At 37.3% G+C, this 24,777-nt stretch overlaps 1 protein-coding gene across 1 annotated transcript in view; it reads left to right on the forward strand.

Annotated features, from left to right (window-relative positions):
• LOC129117677 (uncharacterized) overlaps positions 1–24,777 on the forward strand; it is a 47,115-nt gene that overhangs the window by 8,851 nt on the left and 13,487 nt on the right. Inside the window, exons 3-4 of the mRNA XM_077174719.1 lie at positions 5,154–5,283; positions 6,522–6,626. Coding sequence (XP_077030834.1) covers positions 5,154–5,283; positions 6,522–6,626 — 235 coding nt within the window. The remainder of the gene's footprint in view (positions 1–5,153; positions 5,284–6,521; positions 6,627–24,777) is intronic.

Raw genomic sequence — 24,777 nt, forward strand, 5'->3', positions numbered from 1 at the left:
TATCAGACACTTGTTCAGCCAATTAATTTTGCATAGGGTTCATAATATATGTATGTGTTAAGAGGAAAATCAATGTTTTTTGTGGTGTACAAAAATGGATAGTGGGAAAGGCAAGAAAGAAGGGCTTACTTCCCTCTTCTGCTCCCACCCAAACCTTGCCTTTCACCACTGAAAATGTCCTACTACACACTCTCCACATATAATGGGCAAAAACTCCATTACTCTAGGTTTATGATGGCTCAAATCTGAAGAGTTTGTCACTGGATATAACTCCATGGAAATTCATTAATTTAATCCTGGAGTGATGAACTGAGGAATTAGGCCCTTTATTTTTAATATAACTCATATTGCTCACTGAGTGCTTTTCTCTGTCAAAATCTCATTTTCAAATATAACTCTTGATTTTGAAAACCTGTGCAAACATGCCTAGTGCCAGGATTAGACCTGAAGCTTTTTGGTAGGTTAGCATTCACCCTGCACCTTGGTGTGCTGGGACAGTGACACTGGGAACTTTGTTTGCTGGGAGAAGGTGTCCAAGGCTTCTCCCAGGTGCAGGGGATGCATTTTTGAGTGAGCAGCACATCTGCAGTGTCTGTCAGCATCTGCAGTCCTGGGCAGAGTCAGACAAGCTCAGCTCCGATCGCTTGGCTGGCTGCTGCAAAGGAACCTTCACATCTGGCCCCTCGGAGACAAAGATGACATTTTGTCACCTGCTAATGGCAGCTGCCCCCTCACTCAGGCAGCTTCAAGGCCGTGTGATCAGTTCATAATTCAGGAGTAGGAAATTGCTTCTTGCCAGCGTGAATCTTGGGATGACTCAAGGAGAATCTCATTCTCCATTTCTCCTCCTACAACTGATTGCCTGGCAGCAGAGTAGCAGGAAAGAAAGAAGACCCTTTAGATTTCCAACACGCTGTCCTTGAGAATGTAAGCTGTACTTCTTGTAAATAGATAGGGTATTATATGTGGTAAGAGAATCTAAACCAGGAGTGTAATAGATACAGCACAGCATCCTTTGTTTGCAACTGTCCCAGTCATTTTAGACCAGCAGTTTTATTTACTGTGTGTATTTTACATTTTTCTTCAAATACTATTAAGGAAGAAAACTTTGGATCAATTCACTTGGAAACCATGAACTCAGCCAAGGTGAAATATATAAAGCATTCAGTATTGCAGATCTGCTTGGCCTCTTTCCATCTCTATGTGCATTTTGCCCTTCAGGATATTTTTATTTGTTCTGTTTGTATTTTTTTCAGTGTGTCTTTTCCTTATAAATGTATAAGTGAGAAAAAGCCCACAAAATGTAGAACACATTACAAAAGCATAATGCTTGAAGAACCAAGTATATCACTTCAGAATGTTTGTTTTACTACTTATTTGTTTCTTTGTTACATATTGAATCCTTTGGTCTTTTGCCCTTTAAACTTTCTATATTTCTTACCTGCAGTCTCTGATTGCCTCTCCAATTGCTTGATGCCATTCCAAGAAATGCAAATGAATGTTGACCTGTAAATATTGATTGATTGATTTTTTTCTTGTTATTTGTCTAGTTTATTTTCTTTTCCCTTTGAAGATTTTATAATCCAGGATGGTTTGTAACACAGAGGGGTCATTAACTGCTGCCTGTGCTGCAGGCAGCAAAACTTAAAATATATGAAAGACTTTTACCATGATGGGGAAAAAATAGGCTTTAAGTCATCAGCACTTACATGTAGCCCTTTTTACTTTTCGGCTGCATTTTAAAAGTACCAGACAGGTAATTTCAAAGTTAATAACAATGTACATTCAAATTTTTCTCATCTGAAAAAAAAAAAAAATTATTTTTACTAACAATTTAGCTTATGTCACCTGTCAGTTTGACACGAGGCTGAATGAGAAATACAAGATTTGGCTTTTTAATAACAATTCAGGTAATTAAAAAAAAAAATCCTTCAGCAGACATTTTGTTTTGCAGTAAATCCTAACAATGGATCTTACAGGGTAATCAAAACCTGATGCTGCCTTTTTGAGGGCAAGTTATCTCATTGATACACCTAACCTTGCTGCTATTATTAAGGTTCCCTGTGTATAGCATTGTTTCTAGATGAAGTGAGTAAAGAGAAACGTGAAGTGTCTAAAAAGCAATAATTCATGCTAGACCATATTTCTTGGAAAAAAGAAAATACCTGCTTCCACTTTTGTGTTTTTCCAAGCTCATCACAGCCTCTGCTTAGGGCAAAGAAAAAAATAAAAGGATGACATGAGACATTAGAAGTTTCCCTAGTCCAACAAAACTGGTTCTGTGGATTAAGTGAGGCTGGAGAGATGCATTAACTATAAATTTATTGTAGGATACACTGAGGATCAGTATCAGATTTAAATTAAAATATTGCATTTGGTTTAAGGCAACCATAAACATCTTCATTAGTATCTCACCAGAGCCTGTGATTATTTGAAATAGCACAAGAGTACAGAGAGATTGCTAAAGGGCAAGACTGGTAGTGGGAATATTTTTTCCACATATCTATCAATCATTGTCTTACTTTAGGCTTGGGAACAAATAAAGATGAAAAAGCTCACACATAATGACATTCATATTTGTTACAGAATTCTTTTTATTTATGGTGGTTTGAGCCATAATAAGGAAAAGTTCTCTAAATTCTCTTTTATGTGATTGGCATCCTTTTAACAACACAAAATAGAGTTGTTTTTAGGTTTTTAAAGCCTGAATAAATGTACTGGAATTCTCATTCTGAGCACACACAAATATACAAGACAATTTAACTTTATAATGTCATTATCACGAGTATCTCACAACTCACAACCTCTGCAGCCATAACTATTCTTTGAAATGTGGCATTCAGAATTTTGAATTAATGGCATAAATATTTTGTGGGATGTGTTCTTCCCTCCCTCCCATTTTTTTGCGAAGACCTTTCCTCTGAGCAGTTACTAATGGAGCTACTTTTTCAGCTCAGTATTTAAATGATTTAATGTGAAATATTTCAAAAACTATTATAAGGCTGATCAACTGGAATGTATTTGTGACTGTGTGGGGTGGAAATAACAATTGCTAAATTATTTTGGGCAATGAACAGAAACACTTTTGATGCAAACCCTAAATTTGGCAGAAGAGCCTCTTGGGAGAGCCAAACAACTTCTGCTCCTCACAAGACAGGATTGAAAAGAGCAGAAAAAGAGAAGGTTGAGTGATTAGAGGAGGGGGGGATCTACAGCACACATAGAGTTCTTCCCATGGAATTAAAAACTCCACTTCAGCCAGGAGAGAGAGCTTTAAGGGGATGATATTTAGGTTTGGCTTGTCTGACAGGGTTTCTGTTTGGATCCAAATGTTTCTTTGTGATGCTGAGAGCTCTTGGTAGAGGCAATTGCACCAACTGGGGCAGCATCCAGCCCAGTCCAGTACTGGAGGCTCAGCCAGGGAAGGGGAAGCATAGTGGAATATGAGAAATGTAATACTGGGATTACAAAATGCAGATCTACATATTATAATCTATTAGTCTTGTGAACAGTTAAAAGCTAAGTGAAAGTAATTAAAATGAAGTGAAGGAAAAGGAAGCTGAAGTTCAAATGGAAGGCAGAACTTCAGGATGTACTTAAATTGTTTTTCTTAAACAGAAGGTGCATGCATCCAATATATTTTTAGCATGGCTGGAGACCCTAGTCTCTATCAAAATGGCAAAGCAAAACTTGCATTTATGTGAGGCTTTACTAGATTTTCAGAAGCTAAACCATTATTTTTAAAAATATATATTACTATATTACTCTCTCTCTCTCTGTATATATATATGTGTGTAAATCAGAAATCATGCCAAATTATAAATTAATTGTTCTATGCAGTAGGTACTGTTTTACCTACTACTAGGGAATGTTTCTGATGGATAGCATGCATTCATCATCATGGCCTTTTGGGTTACCTTCTGTTTATGGTGCTTACATGATTTTCAGAAGATATTGAAGAAAAAGTTACCCTAATTAATGAGTTAAATTATAATAAGCCTTGCCTTTTATTTTTCAGATGCTTTTTCAGGGCCTTAGACCATTCCTCATTCAAAGCCTGTAGGCCATTTTTTTTTTCCACCAGATTTTTTCTTTCCTAAGCTCTCTACTCAATAAGTAATTGAGGGTTTGGTGATTTTAGTAAAAATTTAGGGGGATTGCTGCCTGCCTAAGTTTATAACCATGCTAGAACAGATGAGGGAAGGTGTCCTACAAGCTGTGATATTATCCAGGTATAAACAGCACCAGGAAAACTGAGACTCCAGCCAGCTCTAGAGTCGATCACTTTGACAGGGAGATACACAAATTATCCAGTGAAACTTCAGAGTGGGGTTTAAGGACACAAAAGCTATCTGAAACCTCCCTGGGTTCTTGGTTTGTTTTGCATCTATCTCCTGTGTGGGGAAGAGAGGAAAGCTGGATCTGCAGTCAGGGGCAGTGAGCAGCAGGTCCTCTCAGCCCTGCTTACATTTTCTGTCTTGTAATGACTACTCTTCCTTTCATCTTGCTAATATTGCTGTTTGCATTTCAGATCTTTCTGTTTTAATAATGTAACTGTGGTTACTGTCTGATTGTACTGGTTCAATGTTTTCTTTACAGGGCACCTAAAAATCCAAGCTCAGGATTTTAGGCTTCCATAAGCCCCAACAGAAATCAAAAGTGATTTCCTTTTCTAATATCAACCATTCATCCTTTGTGTAGATGATTTGGCAGCCCAGCTGATAGTGGCATATTGCTGTAATTTATGCTTTTATTTTTAAAGTCACCAAATTTAGATTTTGCATTTCAGATTACTTAGTGACATGTAGTAAAAACAGAATAGAGAAGTGTAACATAACTTCAATGGTGTTTTAGAGAAAAACCTCCAAATTGCATCCTCCATATAAACTGGCAGGTTAATAAGATTTCTCAGTTACAAAGTGTATTAGTTTGCTTCAGTAGGGCAAAGGTTGCTCATGTTTTTGGGGAGGGTAACAAACAATTTGGAAAGATTTAGATAATTAGCAGAAACAAAAGTGAAAATCCAATCTATTAAATGCAGAAGCCATTAAGGAGACAGATGGATAAACAAAGCTGTTTTTCTCTTTGGCTTTAGGTTCATTTATTAAGGGTGGAAAAATCAGCATAATCCTTTCATTTGCTCCAAATTCTAGGTCAATACTCAAAGCTGTGCATGAGCAGTGCAAGAGTGTTGAAAGTGGAGCTTTTGCTTTGGATATTCACACCATCTGGATTCTTGATTACAGCTGCACGCAGAGGCCACCAGGACAGCTGTCAGGACAGGTAATGGCTTGTGACTCCTTCTGCAGTGCCTTTGTCTTTGTCCTGTCTCCTTGCCATGCCTTGCACACCCCACACCCTCAGCTCCAGCGCAGAGGCAGAAATTGCAGCACTCTCCACCCTTACAGCCCCCTTGGCAGGAAGATGTGCTGTGGGAATTGATCCCTGTGGGGCCATTTTTCACCCAGTTGGTCCCCAACACATGCTGTTTGCACATAACCAGATCTTGTGCTGGTTTTCTGCTCTTTCTTGTATCTCCATCCAGAAATGTATCGCTGTTACTGTCATTCACCTTGAAATCCACTTCTTCAGAAATCCCTTTATGATCCAAGCCTGCACTAACATCCAGCTACAAACCTCTATTTTGAAAGTATTTTGGAAATGTTAGGGTGCACTATGCAGACAGAAAAGCTGGAAAATGACATTTCAAACTTAGTCATGTGCCTCAACAATACTCCCTGCTTCCCTTACCTTATGTGTAAAACTGAGAGGCTGGAAGAATTAATTGTTCTGTTGCTTTGTTGGCACCTTGGAAAAGCTCTTTCCATTTTTAAAATTAAATTAGTCCCTGAGCAGTAACTAAACACATTATATGTTCAAAATGTATGTAAAAAACCCCAACATGCCTGTGCCTCATACACAGTCTCCTAGATTGATTTATTTATGCATTAAATAATCAGCTTTGATATTACTATCTAGCTGTTCATTTTATGCATGCTCAATGTTTCCTTAATTTCTTCAAAATTTATATGAATAATTAATGTGTGGACTGGGACAGTTTAGTTCGTTAACTATAAATTAAGAGTTGGCATTCATTATTTAGTAGTTAAATTCTGGCTCCCAGTTTTTGTGCTTTTTCCTGATATAATTATTTTTTTCTTAATGGAGGTAATTATAAAGTGGTACAGCACCAGGTCAAAAAATATCTCCCCATATTTAGAAAGTCTCTTAAGTGTATTTATTTAGAATTCAGAAGGTCATTCCAGTGTACAATGTTTTCTTAACCCTGTGAAGGTAGAAAGGAAGCCATCCAAAATTTTAAAAATTTTACATCTTTACTTGTCTAATTTTTAATTAGTGGGAATATTAATATTGACAGCTGCAAAATACATGTGTGCACTATTAAGTTCATCTGAATGCAGTCCATAAAGAATCAATCCCTTAACTATGACTTAGTCTTGCTAATTTTTCTCACACTGTAAATCTATGTATTTCTAGAGTAATCCTTCCAAAGCTTGTAGGAGTAACCTATGGATGAAGATTATGCTTAATGGAGGGCATAAATTATTGCAGCTCCAAAACAACCAAGAGAATAACAAGGAAGATATAGACCTATATGATACAAGGTAAGACCTATTAAAAAAATCTCACCTTAAACAGCAATTTCTACCTGCTGAGGAGACCTGAAGTGGCTAGCTCAGTTCCCTGTGCCTGCAGTAGCAAATCCTAATCCCCTTGTTTTGATGGACCCCATGCTAGCTTCTGAAATATTCAGTGTAAAAAAGAAAAAAACAGCAACTAAAATAATTTAAAGAATAGATCAAGGATGCAGCAAGATACTTCTACAGCATTTCCTGTTTATGCAATATAGTCAACAAGTCATGTACATGTAGGTAGTAGAAACAGGAGTGAAAGAGGCAACAGATAACTTGTTCAGATATCCTGATTACCCCTCCTTCCCCCAGCTTCTCTTCCTCCTTGTGCTATAAGAAAATAAAATACGAGGGGAATAACCAACGTTTAACAGAAAATCTCTTAAACACTGGCCTGGAAATTTCTCTAAGAGTTTGAAACACAAGCTGGTTGGGTTTTTCTCCCTGCCTTTTTTCTCTCCTCCTTTTAGATAGTGTCTGATTTGTACTTCTCTTTTGCATCTGATCTGCTACACATTAAATTGTCACTGCTTTTCCTCAAGTTTCCAGGCATTGCAGTTTGGCTGGGAATTTAGTTATCAGATGAGGCAGAAGCAGAATGAGGTTATTTGTCTCCTGACTTTCTCACTACCTTGCCTGTCCTCCCCATATTTAAGAACTCATTTTTCAGGTACAGTCTTTTTTTCCACAGTGATCCTTCTTTAGATTTAATTTACTATTCAAAATTCTCCTTGCAGTGTTTTGTTCTCTGAATATATTGATAAAACATAAGGGAATGTGCTGGTAGCAGCACAAAAGGTGAGATTTATCAATCATACTTCACTCTTTAGAATCCTCACTAGCAGAATTGCTGTTATGTTTGCAAAGATGTTAAAAGGAAAAAATAAAATAACTGCCTTAAAGAGATGACAGGAGGGAAATGGATGCTGATGGCAGCTGTTCTTCCTGACACCGACTTGGGAGCTCAGAGGACAAGAGCAGACGTTGCAGAATGTTCCTGGGGATGCATCAGGCCCTCTCTTATCACCTAAATGTTTCTTTTATTTGATACTAATAACACTACGCTATGGTCAATGATATAATAAAAATCCCATCAGAAGCAGCAGAGTTACTCATTCATGACTAATTCCTCCAGTGTTAACAAACAGAGTTTGAGCTACCCTGTAGCACTGAAGGTTATTTCTGCTGTCGTTTCATCAGTGGAAAGAAGCACAATTTTGCCTTTCTTAGGTCAGTATGACCCAGCACCTGATAACTCCTATAAATCATAAACTGCAGATGTGTTATTATGTCAGCATTAAATAGTATAAAAACAAGTTTTCAACAGGCTCTTTGCTAAATCTGATTCACAACAAGTGAGCAGAAATATTAAAAATTCTTCATTTATTGAAGAAATGTACAACCACGTGATTTAAAAGCTTGCTGCTGAATTAGTGGCTATTTCACAAAGCTCAAATGCAACAAGCTCTTCAGATTCCTACACAGTCACCATCACATCCGTGGTGTACAACAAAACCAAAAATCTCTTCAGCTGAATGATTGTTAGGCTTTTTTTTTTATACATACTTAAACTGCCTCATTTAAAACAATTATAAATTCACAACATTTTATGATTTGGAGGAGGATGATGGTAGTGATACATCTTTCAATTATGTCTTTATGACCATAGCAAGTGGACTGTGTGATTCACATCTACAGCTATTAAGGTGCCTTTGTTACAACCTTAGGCCTTTATCTTATCCTGGATGGTCTTCATAAAATGATGGTTTCCACCTTTGGGATTTATTAAGCAGATATTTTGTCCTTCACATTTCTGAAAAAGGTCAGTTTCAGAACGTTGCTCTTCCCTACAAGCAGTCATCAGGAAATACTAGTATTGGAAATGCTTGATGTCTTAAACCTTGAGATAACGGTGTTGGGACTCCACAGCAGGCTGAATCTAAATTCTGTGCAGTTGACTCCAGACATATGTTGACTGGCTGCCATCTCTTTTAATACAATGAGAGTGGTCTATTTTTAACCATGGTCTTAATTTAATCAGCATTGTTGGAGTTTTGGCTATGGCAAGGGAAAGGACTGTCATTATCTCATTTATTTAAGTTGCCTCATTTTTCCAATGTGAATGCAGTTGTCGAGCAGAAAAACCCTCAAAGAAAAAGTCAAATCCTGTTACAGTTTTGGGTCCAGCCAGAAATCTGCTCCATAGCACATAATTTGGAATATAAGGAATAAAGGGCAATCCACTCCAGTGACAAAAAAGCAGCAAATTTAGAATTATTTAATTGCAACTTGTTATATGCCACCTTACAACCTTGGGATCTGTGAATAACTGCATAAAGATGGCAGGAAGCGAAGAGGAATAACAACACTGCTGCTAATAAAGGAGACAGAAAAAACTCTAATCCACCAAAACACTGATCCTGGAGTTACCTACGTGTTAATGACCTCTGATGAAGGCTCTAGGTCTGGGGAACATTCAGAAATGTGAAACCCTGGCTTGTATGAGTTACTGTGCTTAAGAATTAATGCACAGGTAAAAGAAGGAATCCTCCCCTCTTCAGAATTGCATTCAAATTGCATTCAAACAAATAAACAAACCCCAAAGGCTTAATTATTTTCTAACCTATTTTTTCAGTTATTTCTGCCTGGAATAGATACCTGGTTTAGGTCTTGCCTAAACCAAAGTAGCAGCTGACAAGTCTGTATGTTTCTCTTGAGGCTAAGGATAACTAAAGGAAGTCTGGGTGTTCTTTTCAGTCTCTGACAGTCCAGCCCACCTGTAGCCCTTTTTGCTATGGAAACTTGAGTTAATTTACTTGGAATAGAGCAAAGTGTTGATCAGAAAGATGAAAAAAAAACCCCAACAGGCATAGGAATTTTATTCTTTATTATACCACATTCTCCAACTGACCTTTAGGAACCACAGCAGGCTTGTAATGGCCATCAATAAAAGTACAAAATTTAGGTCTCTAACTTCTTGCAAAAACACTAAACTTGAATTGAAATCAGAAAATAGTTTGCTTAGAAACAAAGAACGGATTTGATGCATCATCATTTAGCTACAACAAGGCTGATGCAAAACCTGTGTGCAAGTAGTAGGAAAATTGCAAGAAAAATTGGAAAATATCAGTGCAATATGTGCTGTATGGATAGACAGGAGCTTGCTGCAGAATGCAGCACATATAATTATAGCTTCATGTTTCACGTGGAGTTTTCTGCGAGCATTTTTCATGCATGAGCTCTTCCTTACCACTAATGACATTTGGAAACTGTAGTGCATTTGAAATCTGATGAGCATCACTTCCAAATTGCTTCCAGGGTGTGGTGTGAATCAATTAATATCTTCTGTTCTGACATAAATTCAAAGACTACAGTTCTCAGAAGCGTATAATGGTATAATTGTGGAATATGCAATATTTATTGATGAGCATTCTAAGAGGAATATAGAGATAATTATATGCAAGCATGCTTATGAAACAAAATCAATGTTATTTTCTACTCATTATTCACAGAGGCATAAAATAGATTCAATGCTAATAGTTCTGCTAATTGCACATATCCTTATGCATGTTTATGAATAAAAGACAACCAGAGTACCTCAGAATAAAAAGAAGCACAACTCCTAGGAGGCATTTACTAACTAAACGCATTAAAGTAATAAAAGTTAGTTTATAAAGAAAACAAGGACAGAACACCAGAGAACCCCGCAGACAAAAAAACTGATCTCAATTTTAAGCATTTTTTTTTGTAAAAATTCAAAAGCTTTCCTTGAATTGGTCTATACCACTAATTTTCCTGTAATATTTTGATTTTTTTCAAAAGGAAGCCTGATTTTCTTCTTGTTATTTAAATGTCTTCATTTGCATGAACACCTTTTTTCATGTAGCAGGCAGGTCTTTGTAAACTGGAGAAATCCAGTGACATCCAACATGGTTTAAAACATTTTAGAAAGAATTTTAGGAAGAATCAGTATTTCCTGAATGCCAAGTGGGATTTGTACTCGGAGCTCTAAGCCTGCTTGAAGGTCCTTGAGCAGCCATCACCAAAGAGTGCGTTAAGGCTCTACACTACAAAAATATAAGAGTTTTATGGCTCCCTCCCCATTAACAGGCTAACCTATATTCAAATAGGAGAGTTAATGCTGGAATGAGTAACCAGGGTCCTCCCTCTATAATGCAAGCTTACATCCGTACATTGTTAACAAATCACCGATATACGACCGTGAGTGAGACATCATGTCACTCACAGTCACCCATCTCTAAAAAAGTTCTTACTTTAATTTTTTCTATAAAAAAATTATTGCTGCTATTGCTTCGAATGTAGTGATGGATTCTTGAGTTCTTGTGTGGTAAGTTCTAGAGGGGCAGGGAACTTGTGCGGAGTGAATGCTGCTGGATCAAACAGCGGGCTTGGAGAGGGTGGGAAGCCAAACCTTTGAGAGCTGCTCCCTGGGGCACTCTGATTGCAGCAGCCTCACCAGAAGATCAGTGAGGGGCACCATTTCCAGAGTGAGCACACCAAACCTGCTGGGCTGACAGCAAGCAGCCAGGCTGAGAGTGAGACTCCGTGGAGGGGCTTGTTAGGAAGGAGTCAGAGCTTCCACAGTACTGGCTCAGACTTTGAGAAGAGGCCAATGAGGGTGAGTAATATTGCTTGAGTCAACACAGCTTCTGTAAAGGGAAGCCATGAATCACACAGCTGTCCCAGCTCTTTGAACGAGTCAACCAGCACTAGGGCAGCATATCAGTAGTCAGTATAATTGAATTAGGCAAAATTAAAGTTAAATTATGTCTTTTATGTTTTAAAAAAATATTCTATCATAGATAAGAAGTGAGGGTTTTCTTTTTTTCCCCCTATTAATTAGTGGCTGAAAGAATAATGAAAGAAACACGTACAAACACTGTGTTGAATGAAAGAAACCCCAGCTGAATATTTATGTCACTGGAAATTATTGAGTGAAAAGTAAAAATTGCCATAGCATCCTGGTGAGTGCCTGAATGTTTATAGAAAATGGATAGTTGTTGGCAGAGTGGCAACAGAGGAAAATCAAAGCTGTGTGTAAAAGAGAAGTGGCTTATCTTTGGCAGGAGAGAATGCACTTAGACCAATCAATGTAGACGTTAAATCATATAGCTATGAAGTGCCAATGTTTAGGAATAGTCTGAGTAGCCAAGTTTGGTAACTTGGAAAGTATTCTCAGAGATTTTACTTTTTGTCTCTGCTGAGTTATCTGAGTCTTCATTGCATAAATTCTGCTCCCCTGGCTTTGGCATCCCAGTCTTTTGAGACATTTCCTTAATTATTTCCTTAATGCACACTGTTGGGAACAGCTTGCACCTGTAGAATATATAGTTGATGTTTTCAGGCTTAAGTTTGACTGCATGGAAGAAAAATTTATATCCCATCCAATTTGGTATTTGATGCAGACCTTTTAAGGTACTGATAATTTTCAATGTGATATATCAGCAGATTTCTAGCACTAATGATTTATGTAGCTAACTTTATAAACTGGAGCTTTATAGAAGATGTGCTGAATTAGGTCTCCATCACACAAATTGATGGCTTTCCTTCTGCCTTTGTAAGTGAAACATTTGAAACCAATACTACAACTAAATGAAATTGTCATTTTATTAAATCTAGCTCATGATTCAATAATTCTGTTGAACTGCTCTTCTCATTTAGACATCAATCTTCTGCTTGCTTTTTAAGAAGCACACAAAGTCCCAGATTTTGCTGATGGTAACAGTATGCAGTGTGAAAATGAGGAGGAAATGAGGAGCTTCAGTGGCTTGAAGCTCTGACTCACAGCCAGGGCAGTGATTTAACTTGGGAAAAGACAGTAAGCTTACAGAAATAGCCCACTTTAGAAAATGGAATCAAAGTTGGCCCACAAAACAAGTACCTAAACAGTTCTGGAGCTATGTTGGATCGATCAAGTCTGGGTGCCAGCTGCTCTTCCAGCTGGACTCCCATTCTTCCTGAACAGGCAGGGGAAGAAAATAAGAAGAAAAAGCTCAGGTGAAAATAAAGACAAGGAGGCCACTCACCAATTGTATGGGCAAAACAGACTTGGGAAAAAATTACTTCAATTTATTGTCAGTGAAAAGAGAATTAGGCAGTGTGAAACAAAGGAAGATTAAACCGGCACCTTGTTTCACTTCCTTTTTTTCCCGGGGTCAACTTCACTCCTTGATCCGCAGTTCCTCTTTCTCCTCCCTCCTCATGACTGGCACAGGGGGATGGATAATGGGGGCTGTGATCCATCCATAATATCATGTGTCCACTGCTCCTTCTTCCCCAGTTTTCTCCTGCTCCCATGTGGACTGAACTTTCCATGGGCAACAACCCAGCAGGATAAACCTGCTCCTGCATGGGCTCTCACTGGGCACAGCTCCTTCAAGGCATGTCCTTTCTACCTTACAGGTAGAAAAATGTAATATATCTTACTAGAAAAAAAAATAATTGAAACATGTATTCATGGTATTTTTCATATCACCGATACTCACAAGTAGTGTTTGACCTCTAGAGACTGGAAATTTTCAGCTACTTTGGAGTAACAAGGTCTAACCCTTTCATAACCTCATATTTCTTTTCCTACTGTTCTGGAAGCTGAGGTACCTGTTCAGAAATATATCTTTTAAGAAATATGCCTTTTCTTGATACTAGGAGTAATCTTATGACAGATTTCTGTAACATTCTTCTGCTCATTTTTTCATACCTATGGATATTTTGCAGCTTTTTTTTTTTTTCTTGGAGTTGCTCAAGGAGCTAAAATGCACAGAGGATTATATCAGTTTAAGCTTTACTGACCTGGGCCTCTGTATGGAGCCTTTTGAGCATCTACTACCACCATGAACCACTAACAGAAGGAAATGGGAATTTATGTAGAGTCATGAAGTAAAAAAACTTCCTTATAGATCAAGAATCTTTTTATTAATACTATAAAAGTAAACTGCATAAAAATACAATTTTACTACAGCTTTAGGATTATTGTGATTTCAGTTTCATGCTTCATTTCTCAAAATATTGTGTTTGAATACAGCAACATCATCTCAGCAAAGTAATTTCTCCTAGCTCTAGAAACCATGAAGCTTACAGCAGAAGGGAGAGCAAGCAAGCACTTGTGTTTAAATTTTTGTTTTTATGACCTATCATTTCCAGCTGAACCATGAGTATTTTCATGCACTAATTTTGCAGACATTTAAGTTTGTATTTTTAAGCCTGAGGTTATTTTTGTTTTGTTTTATTTTTTTACAGGGAGGTTAAACTTGTATGTTCATAAGACTGGATCTTGTACTGCTTTAAGAATTAGAAAGAAGAAGAAAATTAGCATTTTGTGTCTCACTTCATTTAAAGTCAGTAGCTTTATGTTGGCTGGTCAATGCCTGTGAGTCAGCAGTGCTGAATGGCATATTTCATTCTACTCTGAACCTACTAGTGTCTCATATTTTAATAATACTTAGATTCATGTGATAAAGCTTTTCTGTGGTCTGGCAATAAACACTGGAACAAGCAAATAAATCTTTTCACAGTGCAATTTTGTTGATATAGGGGTGCAGAGGCAGGAAGAGACTATCAGAAGCCAGGAGAATGGCTTCTTATTTTGGGAGTGAAAAAACTCCCAAAGCTCAACCAAAAAACCCCAAAGACCCACATACAGCACTGTTAAAAAACAAAAATGGATTGTGGTTGAAAACTTAAAAAAAAAAAAAAGGAAAAAGAAAAGCACAGCTCAGGAGAAATCTTACAGAATCTATTCTTTCTAGGGACAAGAAGAAAAATCAGCCAAACCAAACCACCTTCCTAATAATAACCAGGAGATGGAGACTACTTTCCATTCATATGTTCAAGCCTCTGGAGTAAAAACTTGGTAGAAAAAGTTTTACCTGATAGTATTTCAGCAGTGTGCTCCTAATCCAGTGGATAGAATAGTAAATGTATCCACATGCTGCACAGGGACAAAAAGTTCAAGAATAGGTTTTACAAATCTTATTCCCTGATGGAACAGTAGTCAAAATAATTCTCTTCTTGCTTCCACAGAAAACCCAAGAAAGGGAAGTATGCAGTTTTATACTGGTAAATCCAGATATCAGATAATCCAGATATTCAAATTGCTTTTTCTTGAAAGGCAAATGGACGTTTGCCCAATGGAATGAAGCAAAACCCAGTTCTAAAGTCTATACATAGGTGAAATTTCCAGTGAAGTGAATTTAGTTAACTGCTTACCGAATCACTCACATTTTAAAAGACCACAGAAAACCTTCAGCAATTCAATTTTTGGAAGAATTGGCAAGTTGGCAGAACTTGTTCCATAGGGAAAAAATTATTTTAGAAAGCAAAAATATGGTTGGTTTAAAGTGGAGTTTTGCTTAGATGAGACTTTCAATGATGGTTCCCTTGCTTATAATAACAGCATGCAGTACATGTCACCAGAGGAAATTAAGAGAAGTCAGCAGTCAATTTGACTAACTAAAATAGGCCTCAGAAGCCTAAGGAGCAACAATTCCAGCTACTCATGTTACAGTTTCATATATGTATTATAGAACTAGGTTTTGAAATGGAGGGTAAATCAGATTAAGTCCCGATTTCAAAAGTCAAAAATCCACTGCCAGTATTTACTTGGATTTCTAAGATATATAGCTAATAGCTGAGTGCCTTATTTGTTTACTACTTAAATTCTCACTTTGAGTTTGAGAATCATTCTTCTTTTCCTGTGTGTGGTTTTAGAAGACAAAGTTTAATCTGGGACTCCCAGCTAAAATCTACCCACTATTCAACCAAAAAATCCTTATAATTTTTTAGAGTGGGTGATAATTTTCACTTTTGCAATGAAAAATATTTTGGAGCAACACCAGGCTTGGTGTTATAGACTTGTTGGATTTTATTCTAGAAATTATGTCTTTCACATGTAATTAAAATAATTCCAGTACATGCATGACTTATGTAAAATTTTTGAGGAGGACAATATTCAGCCAATGATTGAGTAAGCAGCCAGTGTCCTTTATTTCTTTACTGAAGCTGAATATTAAAGTTTGAGGTATTTCAGGATCTGGGACCAATTTTAGCAGCAGTTCTCTTAGGAGTGAGAACATCTCCCCTGTTGCATGGAGATTTGGCTGCTGATATGAAAGCCTGACCAAGGTCAGAAATATCCTGCACTTCATTAGCAGCTACTCAAGACATACAAGTCCACTATTCCTGGTCTTCTCCCATACTCTTGGATATTTGCTTTTAAAACTGAAGTTGCATGACAGCTTTCAGCTGGCAAAAATGTATTAGGCTTGTATCTATTTATGCTAAGAGAAATAATTTAGATTTTGTCAATTTAAAAAAAAGTAATTATAAGTTAACACAATTGCCTTATGAAGTACTTTAAGCCTCAAAATGTGATGTCTTTACAGCTTGGTATTAACATTTAATTCAGCACTTGAGACACTGGCTTTGTTGTAGCAGTTCAAAGAAAGGAAGAACAATAGTTACATTTTGTAAGTGCAATTTAGATGAATAGCAACACCTAAGGTGTTTCTAAAATGATTTTACTCATGCAATTTTGATTTTTGTAGATGCTTAGTATTGGTATTTTTAGTACAAAAATTACTTATCTTGAGAGGTTTGAAAATCACAGTGTTTTACTGACACAGAGAAAGAGACAGCAGGGGAAAAAGAAGTGTATTATGACAGCCTGTTAGGCTGTAGGGTAGAGGGTAAAATAGGGAATTGAAAATCAGAAAGAAAAGAAAAGGAAAAAAAAGCACAGACAGGTGGGTGGAAAAAACGCTAGAGGGAGCAGAAATCGCTGCAAGCAAGATTTACCATAATCATTCATGGAAGGTTTACAAAAGGATATTACAGCTACCTGGGAGACCAGAGCCTAGGGCCATTTTGGCACACAGACTAGTGGGAAGCTGTAATGCAGTGTTTTGGGATCCAATCATAACAGAGGTGTTCAGAAGGCAGGAGGTGGCAAAAATGGTCAACATGTGAAAGTCAGCTAATTTTAAGTAAATAACACCGATGGAATGACACCATCAGAGGTTTTTCTCCTCCACAGACAGTGGAATGAGAGGCTGTCACATCCACCTGAAAAAGCAAATACCCTGCACAATGAGGGTGAGCTTTCTTTCTGTTGGTTTAAGCCTGGAGATTTGCACTGGCTAAAAAAAGAAGGCAAACATTGGCATCAGGAGCAATTCCTGTCAGACTAAGGACATCCCACTCTATTGACAATGAAACAGCTTTGTGTAGCTGCATCTCCTGGATTTTAGCAACTCTCCACTGCTGTTAGTAATGCAAAACATCTCTTTGTCACTGTGATATTTTATGAAAAATCCCTTTGCCAGGATTTCTTCTCCTGACAAGATGGGAAGCCTCAGCTTCTCCATGTTTTGCTCCTCTGGAATGTGATTTGCAGAATTGTTTACCCAGCATGTGAATTGTTTTAACTTAATGACCAATCCCAGTCCAGCTGTCTCGGGACCCTGGTCTGTCACAGGTTTTTATTATCATTCTTTTCTAGCCTTCTGGATGTATCCTCTCTCTTTCTTTAGTAATATAATATAACATAATAATAAACCAGCCTTTTGAGAGCTTAGAGTCAATTCTCATCTCTCACCTAGTCCTGGGACCCACAACACTGCAACAATTGGTGACCACATCTCTTCAGTGTTTCAATCATAAGAAAAGTATTTTTTTTTCTCATCTGGTAATAGCAGCTTCTCTGTGGCTCTTGCTAATGGCTGTTGATGCACCTTGGAAATTTTGTGACTTTGCTCAGGAAATTTTCCATATTAGCCATTGGAGAACTTGGGATGCGAGGTCTCCCTTAAAAAGTTACTACTTCATTACCTGCCTAAAGGATGCAATTGTGATGTTATGTAAAGGGGTGGATGTGCCTGTCTTCCCCTTCCCTTCCCATGAGGCATTCCAGGCTCACCTCTGTGCCAGCATTAGTTATGCAGGGCATTGGATCCCCTGGGCAGTCTGACAGTGCATTTGCTCTCTTTGGCTGTAATTTCCTAAATGATCAGGCCTCCAAACCAGCTTGCTAGGCAGCCACTGGGTTACAAAGGAGGGGGGAGGAATCATTCCTTCCACAGGAGCAAAGGAGGGGATTCCAGCCTGGCTAAAACAACCTTACAGTGTCCTGGAGACACAGCCTCACCTTCATTACCCTGGCTATAGCAAGGGACTGAGGGTATACAAGGGATGCTTTCAGCATCCTCCAGAACTGGAACTACCTGTTAAACCTGTGTCCAACCTGTGCTATTTCAGCTCTATTTGCTTGGTTTCCCCCTCTGTGAAGCTGAGAAGGATCACACTCCCCTTTCCTTGTGCTTTGTATGGTTTCTGTGTTTGGACAGCCAGGTGGAGTGATGTCCTTCTGGAGTGCCTGGTACAACAGCACTGTGACCTCAGGCACGCAGGGGAGAGGCAGAAGTCAGGGATATCTCTCACTATTACAGTGATACAAATGAAAAATAGCAATCTGTTTATTGGGATGGAAATCTGTAACCTGGCTAACTGGAATTGATTCAGATTTCTAGGGGATATCTGTAAATTAAGTGTGGGTCCTGGCTGTGGTCAATTAACTCTTTCATTTTATTGACTAGTACTGTAAATAATTATATAGAAGATATGTAAATCCTCACAAATGTGATATAATTATCTCAACAATTATTCTGCATCTCAGTGGGTATGGGGGAAAATGAAACCTGTTCCTAGAGCATTTCTGGTTGCTAAGGAACAGTTACTTCAGTCGTAGAAATTGTCTCTCACACCAGATACATTATTCTGGCAAATTGGACTTTCAGATTGAGTACCAAGGGAAAGGGGAACAATCAGAAATGAGAAAATTGCTATTACAGAGCTCCATGGGGTCTAGTATGTGTGTGTCAAAGATTCTGGTTTTATACCTGCCTCTGTTTCTATTGTCATGATCTCTATTTTTTTTGATTTCATTTTTTTATCCCCCCTCTGAAAAAAAAAAAAAGGAAAAAGGAAAAAAATAAGTCATTTGATTCCATGTGGGAATTGCCAGCACTGGAGCCCCAGGATGTCACCTGCAGCACAGACATCCTGCCCTCCCCAGGCATCCCAGTGCCAGACTGGCACAGCACCGCCTTGGTGAGGAGGAGGAGCTTGGGCCACCTAACCGACCCAGAGACATAAACCAGACTCTGATACCCTTTAATTCTCTTGTGTTACAACTTTGTATTTTGTTAATTTCAGATGCCCTTCTTTAAAAAAAAAAAAAAAATTGAAATTATATTATGTTACCATTGAATAAAATAAACAAGACCCCAGCTAGCTATCTGTCAAAATCAATGAAAACTGAGAATCGGTCTTTGCTGAGCTCTACCCTTTCAGTTTGATGCTGCTACACATTCTGAGCTATGCTACTGTGTTTCTTTGGCTTAAACATCTTGGTTAATTAAATTCTGCCTGAGTTTCTTCTGTAGCTTGTTGCAAGATTTATAATGCTAAAGATCAGAAGGTTGAATCAAGGATTTAATAAAATCTGTTGTACAAAGAAAGAAGTTGTGTAGGTGCACGGAATAGTAAGTGCACATTTTAGCACTCCTTGTGGTTGTAATGATAATTACTGCACTCCTCTTGAAACCAAGTTAATTCTCAATTTTACTTTGAAGTTTAAAAATGTCATTAATTAATTACTTTATCTAAACAGATTTGAGATATTGCTGAAAGCCTTCTGGGGAAAAAAAGGAGTTTCTCTTGTCATGTGTAACTTTCCCCTTCCATTTCTTATGTTTGTGAGATAGATTGTTCATATATACACACAAGCAGACACAGAAATGCATTTCAGTCATTCACAGATTTAACCACACATCCTGCTGTGTGCTACTCAAATCACATTATAGCTAATGGATTTGTGTTTCTTACATCTGAGACAACAAAACTTTTGGAAATTTTTTCCAGGGTTTCACTTCCCTGAGAGCGATGAGATGACACTCTTTAAGAGCTCTCTGTCTGCTACTGTAACATACAGATAAAGCAGCTTTAAAGAAAAGAGACAAGAGAAAAATAAAATTCAAAATATGCTGCTGGTTTCTTTAAATGTTATGTTGGATGGCAGAGCATTAAAAAGTTGTTTCTGCTTGATATCAATCAAAGGGTTGTGTTACTTGTTTGTTGGGTTTTTTTTTTCCTGTGTTCTGTTTTGTTGCTTTTTTGTGTCTTTTTTTTTTCTTTTTTTTTTTTAATTTCATCTTTCTGAAGTGCACTGTGTTCTTTTACATTCCTTGAAAATCAGAGTTATAAGCTGACCTCTGAGGGAAGCTAGAGTTTGATGTTTTGTAATTCAAGGCCCAGAAGTTGAAAATTGGCTTGAATCCAGGTTTTTGTATTTAGAACATAACAGGGGCTTTAAAAAGTAAGCCAAACAATGGGGGTGATTAGCTTTCTGAACTCAAGGTACTTTGCATAAGACAATGATTGCAGTGTTGCCACATGATCTTTAAAAACATTTTCTTAGGCAAACATTCCTCAGGGGAAGGATCAACCTATATTTTCGTAAATCTGTGCTCAAAACTGGTATTAGTCATACTTTTGAAAAAGGAGTGATTATTGTGGAGCCCTCTTAGGAACTGTATCCAAAAGGACTGGGGTACACAGCTCCTGTCTTTATAAATCTTATCCAGTTCATTTACAGCTGCTCCAGGGTGGACTTCATCAGAAGGCTTGGGAGTATATTCCAAGGTATTTTTGTACCTCATATCTACTTTCTTCTTAAGGTACTGACATTTTAGTGTATCTGGTTTTCAGGGTCACAGCTTCCTTTTGAAGACAGTAGGATGTTAGAAGAGCCCCTACAAATCCAACCAGCACTGCACTCTGGCATTAATCTGCAACTCACTAATCTCCATAGTCAGCAGGTCAGACTGGGATCTGAGCTTTGGATTCAGCACCACGGAGAAATAATGGGCTGGGGCAAATCTCTGGAGCTCTGTCCTCTTCTAGGTGTGCTTTGCTTCTGGGGAAAACCAGAATTTTCCTTGGCATGTCAAAGCCAGGGAAAATTGCCAGTTTGACCGGCAGCTGGTGCAGGGACAGCCTTTGGAACCCTCCCTCATCCTCTTTGCTAGAGAGGAGCTGGGGATGGAGGATGTGGATCCCCCCTCACCTTGGGGATCTGTCCCTTGGGGCTGCTGGCAGATGCTGGGAGCTGATGTGGGTTTGGAAGCTGAGCCAAGGCAGGGGAATGGGGTGGTTCTGTCTCTTTTTGTGCTGCACAAGGCTCAGCTGCGTGGCGGAGTGAGCTTGGTGACTCTACTGAGCAGAGTGGTAGTGCACCAAGTTAATAAAGCATTCAGCAGCCAACATTGTTGGGCTGGAATTGTTCCTCCCTGGTCAGATTCTAAAGCAAAAAAAAGAAAAAAAATAGGTAATCCAGGATGAGATTCCCTTTATAGCTGCAAGTGCCATTGTTGCACAAGGAATTGCATGTATTGATTAAAATCTTAAGGGAAGAGTAGGGAAATGAGCTGATGACAGTTCAAAAATTATTTTTTCAATAGAGTATGGCTTAAGGCCATCAAAGAAAGAGAAGGAAAAACTAAATTGATGTGCAGGAGAAAAGGGAATATGTTATCATCTGTTTGCTTAGACAAATAAAGCAAAAAGGAAAAAAAAAATCATACAGATAGTCTTTCAATATTGCATTTAAAGTATGTAACATTTTTTTGAAAATAGATGAAGTGGAATTGCAAAACTTAGAGATCTGTTTCATAATCATAAATTTTTATTTTTCAAAAATAATATATTTTTCATTTCTTTTAATCACTCATATTTTACAGCAATTGAACAAATGTAAAATATACAAAATATGTATAACATTACATATTAATATACATACATAATATACATGACTACATTATTTTACATAACATACAAAATATGTAAAATACAAAATTATGAAGGTAAAAGTTACTTATTTTGAAATAATTACTTGAAATTTGGTGGTGTATTTCCCTAAACAACATGGGTTTGCTTTCTCTTTGCAATGTGTGTGATATTACTCTTTTTTCCACTGGATGAAAAACAAAGAATATGCCATAATAATTATAATGGCTTGATAAATTACAACAGTAATACCATAAGAAATAGACTTTTCCTAATTCAGAGCAGGCAAATAGAACAGTAGATAATACACCTCACTGCAGGCTGTAATATAAGTCACTACAGTCATGCTAAAAGGAAGTATTTTAAGTCAAATTATGTCTTTGATAGAGTGTAAGTATTTTACTGTGATGAATATGTACTCTATGCATAGGAATAAACCAGCACAATCAATATCTCATTGTTAGCCTGTAAATGGCAACTTGGGAACATCTATAAAAGTATTAGTCTCTCTTAACATTTCTAAAGTTTTATTAAGATGAATGCAGAAAGTATGCTGCAATACAGAAAACTTAAATTTAAGCACATTGTCACAATGGACCTTCACAAATAAACAAAATTCCAAAACAATTATGCAAACCAAACACCAACCAGCCTGGTAAAACCTTATCAATAATAATTTTCTTTGAATATCACTGTACCTTAGAGTATGGAAGCTGACTCTGGAAAGTGCATGATCCTAAACCTCAGAATCCTCCAACACAAATGAACAATGGCCAACCATGACTAAAATTGCCAGTGCTACTTAGGAACAAGGTTCAGATCTAAATTTCCTTCAGCACATGAAGGCCATGGGTGTGACATCTGGCTTACACTTCTTTATTTCCCTTGCTTTCATTAGAGTTTCTTCCATGTGATGAAGTCAGACTGCCTGGCCACAACAAAAGGATGCTTTTGCCATTATGAAGGTAATTTTTGTGTGTATGGTAAACCAGGACTATAGACACTTTTCAAATGAGATTTACTTTTCTTCCTCCTTCCTCAGAATTAACCTCGATTGCAAAAATTTAATTTTATTAATTTAATTTTAATTTATTAAAATGTATAAAAATTTTAATTTTATTACTTTGTTTTTCTTTAGATTTATAAGCAAAATTGATCATTCCAGCTCATCAAAATGATGAGAATGCTGTGAGGAGTGAGCACAGTGAAGCAACAGGAAAGGCAAAACAAAACAACATCTGTAAAGTGTTTTGACATAAGGCTTTATTTTAAAAGGAATTCTTGGTAGAAGAATTATTTTAACAATACCTTAAAATTCACATGAAAAAAATTAGATGTAGACATTAAATAGAGCTGGAAAAATATCAATCCTCACAAGCATTCTGGATTGTAACCTTACAAACATAAATTTACTTTTTGATTTTGTTGTCCCCATAAAATGTTAATTTCCCGAAGATCCATAAACAACTCAGATTTAATTTAATGTTTCCTGCATCTGTAGAGATTAAATTCTCAGTGATGTTTCTGATGGAAATGTCTTTTATATGGAAAAAAAGATCATGTTCCAAGAAAGAGGGATCTAGGAGAGAGAGGATAAGAATTGAGTTATTTTTAGTGGCACAATGATAATACAACATCATTGTGCAAAGTTTGATTCAGAATGAGCAATAATAAATACATAATATGTCACCTATGTGGCACAGGAGGTCACAGATCACTTTCAAAAGACTCTTGAGCACTTGAACCCTCTTTCTAAAAGTCAATGACATTTAAGCTTCTGAGCTAGAGACACTGAAATTCAGACATTATATTGGTTTCTTATTAGTGGGGCTTTTCCAGTTTCTCTTTTACAGTTAATAATTTTTAAACTAGATTATGTTTTGTTGCTTTTTTGTTTTTTGTTTTTTTTTTTTTAATGCATGCTAGGAAAGAAGTTTAACAGCCATTGCAGGGCAGAGCTTGTTCTTATGAAAAAGAACAAGTCTCTGGGGTGAAAAATTGGTCCATATACACACGAGCTGCCTGCCATGCCCTCAGCAAGATCATTACAGTCTATCTGCCATGGCCATGCCACTGAACAAATATTGGATTACATTATGCCTATAATCGTCAGGCATTGTGCACTTTTCTAAATTATTCACACGGAATCACTCCAGGGGATTACACTTTAGGATGATGGGAGAGATGCCTAAAATCAGACAGCCACAAAGCACCTTTATTCTTCAGTGCATTCTTGGAATACATTAATCTTGAGGCTTAAAATGCATGGTGGTGAGTTTACCTATTTGGAAAAGATGATGATGATTGCAGATCTGCCAGACAGCAAGTTAATTGCTATATTTAACTTAGTTATTGAGAATGAAAGGCAGGCTTGCTTGATATTTTTTTTTATTTTTTTATTTTTCCAAAGGACACTTCTAATGACAAATCCTTCTTCTATGTGGCATGGCTAGTCATTTTCAGCAGGTAGAGCTGCTGCTCGAAAAGTCTTGCTGTCAGAAATAACAAGTGCTTTAAATTGGGTCTCTTCACACAGTAATAGAAGATTACTGTTATTAATGAAAGTATTTGCTTCATGAAAAATGCAGCATGCCTAAGGAAATTTTAAAGTGTAAAACTACCAAAGGTGATGCTGCATCTGCTTCTTCCTACTCAGCTTGAATTTTTTCCTATTGTGATTCGAGTACAGAATAAGGTTAGACACAGAGAGGAATTTTAGAAATTTGTGGCTTCTAATAAAACCTCCTCACATAACTGCTCATGTTTTACAGGGACATTTTAATAAATCAACATCTGCAAATGATACACAGAACAGAACTGGAATATACTGATGTTCCTTCCTTATCTCTCAGCCTGACCAGGTTGTCTCAGTAGAAAGATTCAGTGTGGTGAACACTGGAAAACAGCAACAGAGAATATTTTTTTTTTTTTTAAGACTAAGTGGAATATATTTTCATGATATCTAAATTGAATACATGCACCTGCTGCAGAACCTCAGTTTAAAAGTAAATTAAAATATTTTGTGGAAATTATTGCAGGGTAAACAATTTTGAGACCAAAATGCAGTGTTTTCAAGCACATATATTAGCTCATGAGAGGCTTAGTTGTCACCCACCCTAGCTGTGACTGTTCCTATTTTCTTTGGTAAAATTCAAGAGGCAAAACCTTTTTTTCACCCTCCCTTATTTTGCAATAATTACAAAATCACAGAATAAATGCGTTTAGCAGGTGCCTCTGAAGGTGTTCTGGTCAGGGGGTCAGCCAG

The sequence above is a fragment of the Agelaius phoeniceus genome, chromosome 2, assembly GCF_051311805.1.
Source record: "Agelaius phoeniceus isolate bAgePho1 chromosome 2, bAgePho1.hap1, whole genome shotgun sequence".
NCBI lineage: Eukaryota > Metazoa > Chordata > Aves > Passeriformes > Icteridae > Agelaius > Agelaius phoeniceus.